General features: G+C 47.0%; 1 protein-coding gene across 2 annotated transcripts in view; it reads right to left on the bottom strand.

Annotated features, from left to right (window-relative positions):
* Positions 1 to 810, bottom strand: part of LOC119589253 (alkaline phosphatase-like) — a 13,567-nt gene that overhangs the window by 2,938 nt on the left and 9,819 nt on the right. For both annotated transcript variants that reach the window (XM_037937868.1, XM_037937869.1), the window contains exons 4-5: positions 452 to 641; positions 48 to 223 (exon numbers count right to left, since the gene is read on the bottom strand). In XM_037937868.1, the coding sequence (XP_037793796.1) occupies positions 48 to 223; positions 452 to 641 (366 nt within the window). The remainder of the gene's footprint in view (positions 1 to 47; positions 224 to 451; positions 642 to 810) is intronic.

The raw sequence follows: 810 nt of genomic DNA, 5'->3' as shown, positions 1-810 counted from the left end.
CTACGATCAGAATCCGTCGACCCTAAATACAGGTATCACGTCCTTACGTTCAGAGAAAAGCCGGGCTCATCTTCGATCAACTGCCTCGCGATGTCCTTCAGTTCGGGGCATTTTTCCATGTCTTCAGCCGTAATAGAGCCGTCACATTCCCAGTCTCGGTTCGCGACATGAGCATAGGTGGACGCTGGCGTGGCATGGGTCACTCTGGTAGAAGTCACAACACCTGTCGACAAAACTCGGGATTCAGCCCTGTGCAGTGGTCTGTAGGTGTACTTTTTGTCTTCCCCATTTTAAGATATACATGCGGTGAGGATCATTTATCTAGGATATTAACTCAGTGATGGACACTTATCACGGTTACTAATTCTACGAACCCGAGTCAGGGAAATCCGAGAGCCAAAAGGTACCGAAACATTTATGAAAATCACGTTACAGCCGAAATCGTACATACCTGTCCTCTTGCCGGCATCTTGGGCCCACTTGGCAATGGAAAACACCTTATTGTCCTCGTACATAGTCTGACAATCATTGTATTTGATGGAGGCGTCGAAACCAATCGTCTTGTAGTTTGTCTTGACGCCGGTTAGGTAAGCTGTGCCCGTCCCAGCACTGTCTGGTACTTGTTTATCGACGTTGTATGTCTGGAAAATATTGGTTACGTACCATTAGGCGATTGCTGTGAAGGCGTTTTATTGTGGTTCTTTCGTAATGGTATTCCTTGAGTTGTGGAGCTTTTAGTAAGGGTATGGAAATGGATGGGGGGGGGAGATACATGGTGCCACCCTCCGCAATTCAGTTTCCTGTTTCTAT

The sequence above is a fragment of the Penaeus monodon genome, chromosome 25 (genome assembly GCF_015228065.2).
Source record: "Penaeus monodon isolate SGIC_2016 chromosome 25, NSTDA_Pmon_1, whole genome shotgun sequence".
NCBI lineage: Eukaryota > Metazoa > Arthropoda > Malacostraca > Decapoda > Penaeidae > Penaeus > Penaeus monodon.
The sequence above is the reverse complement of the archived record's forward strand: the minus strand, read 5'-3'. Positions and strand labels throughout refer to the sequence as shown.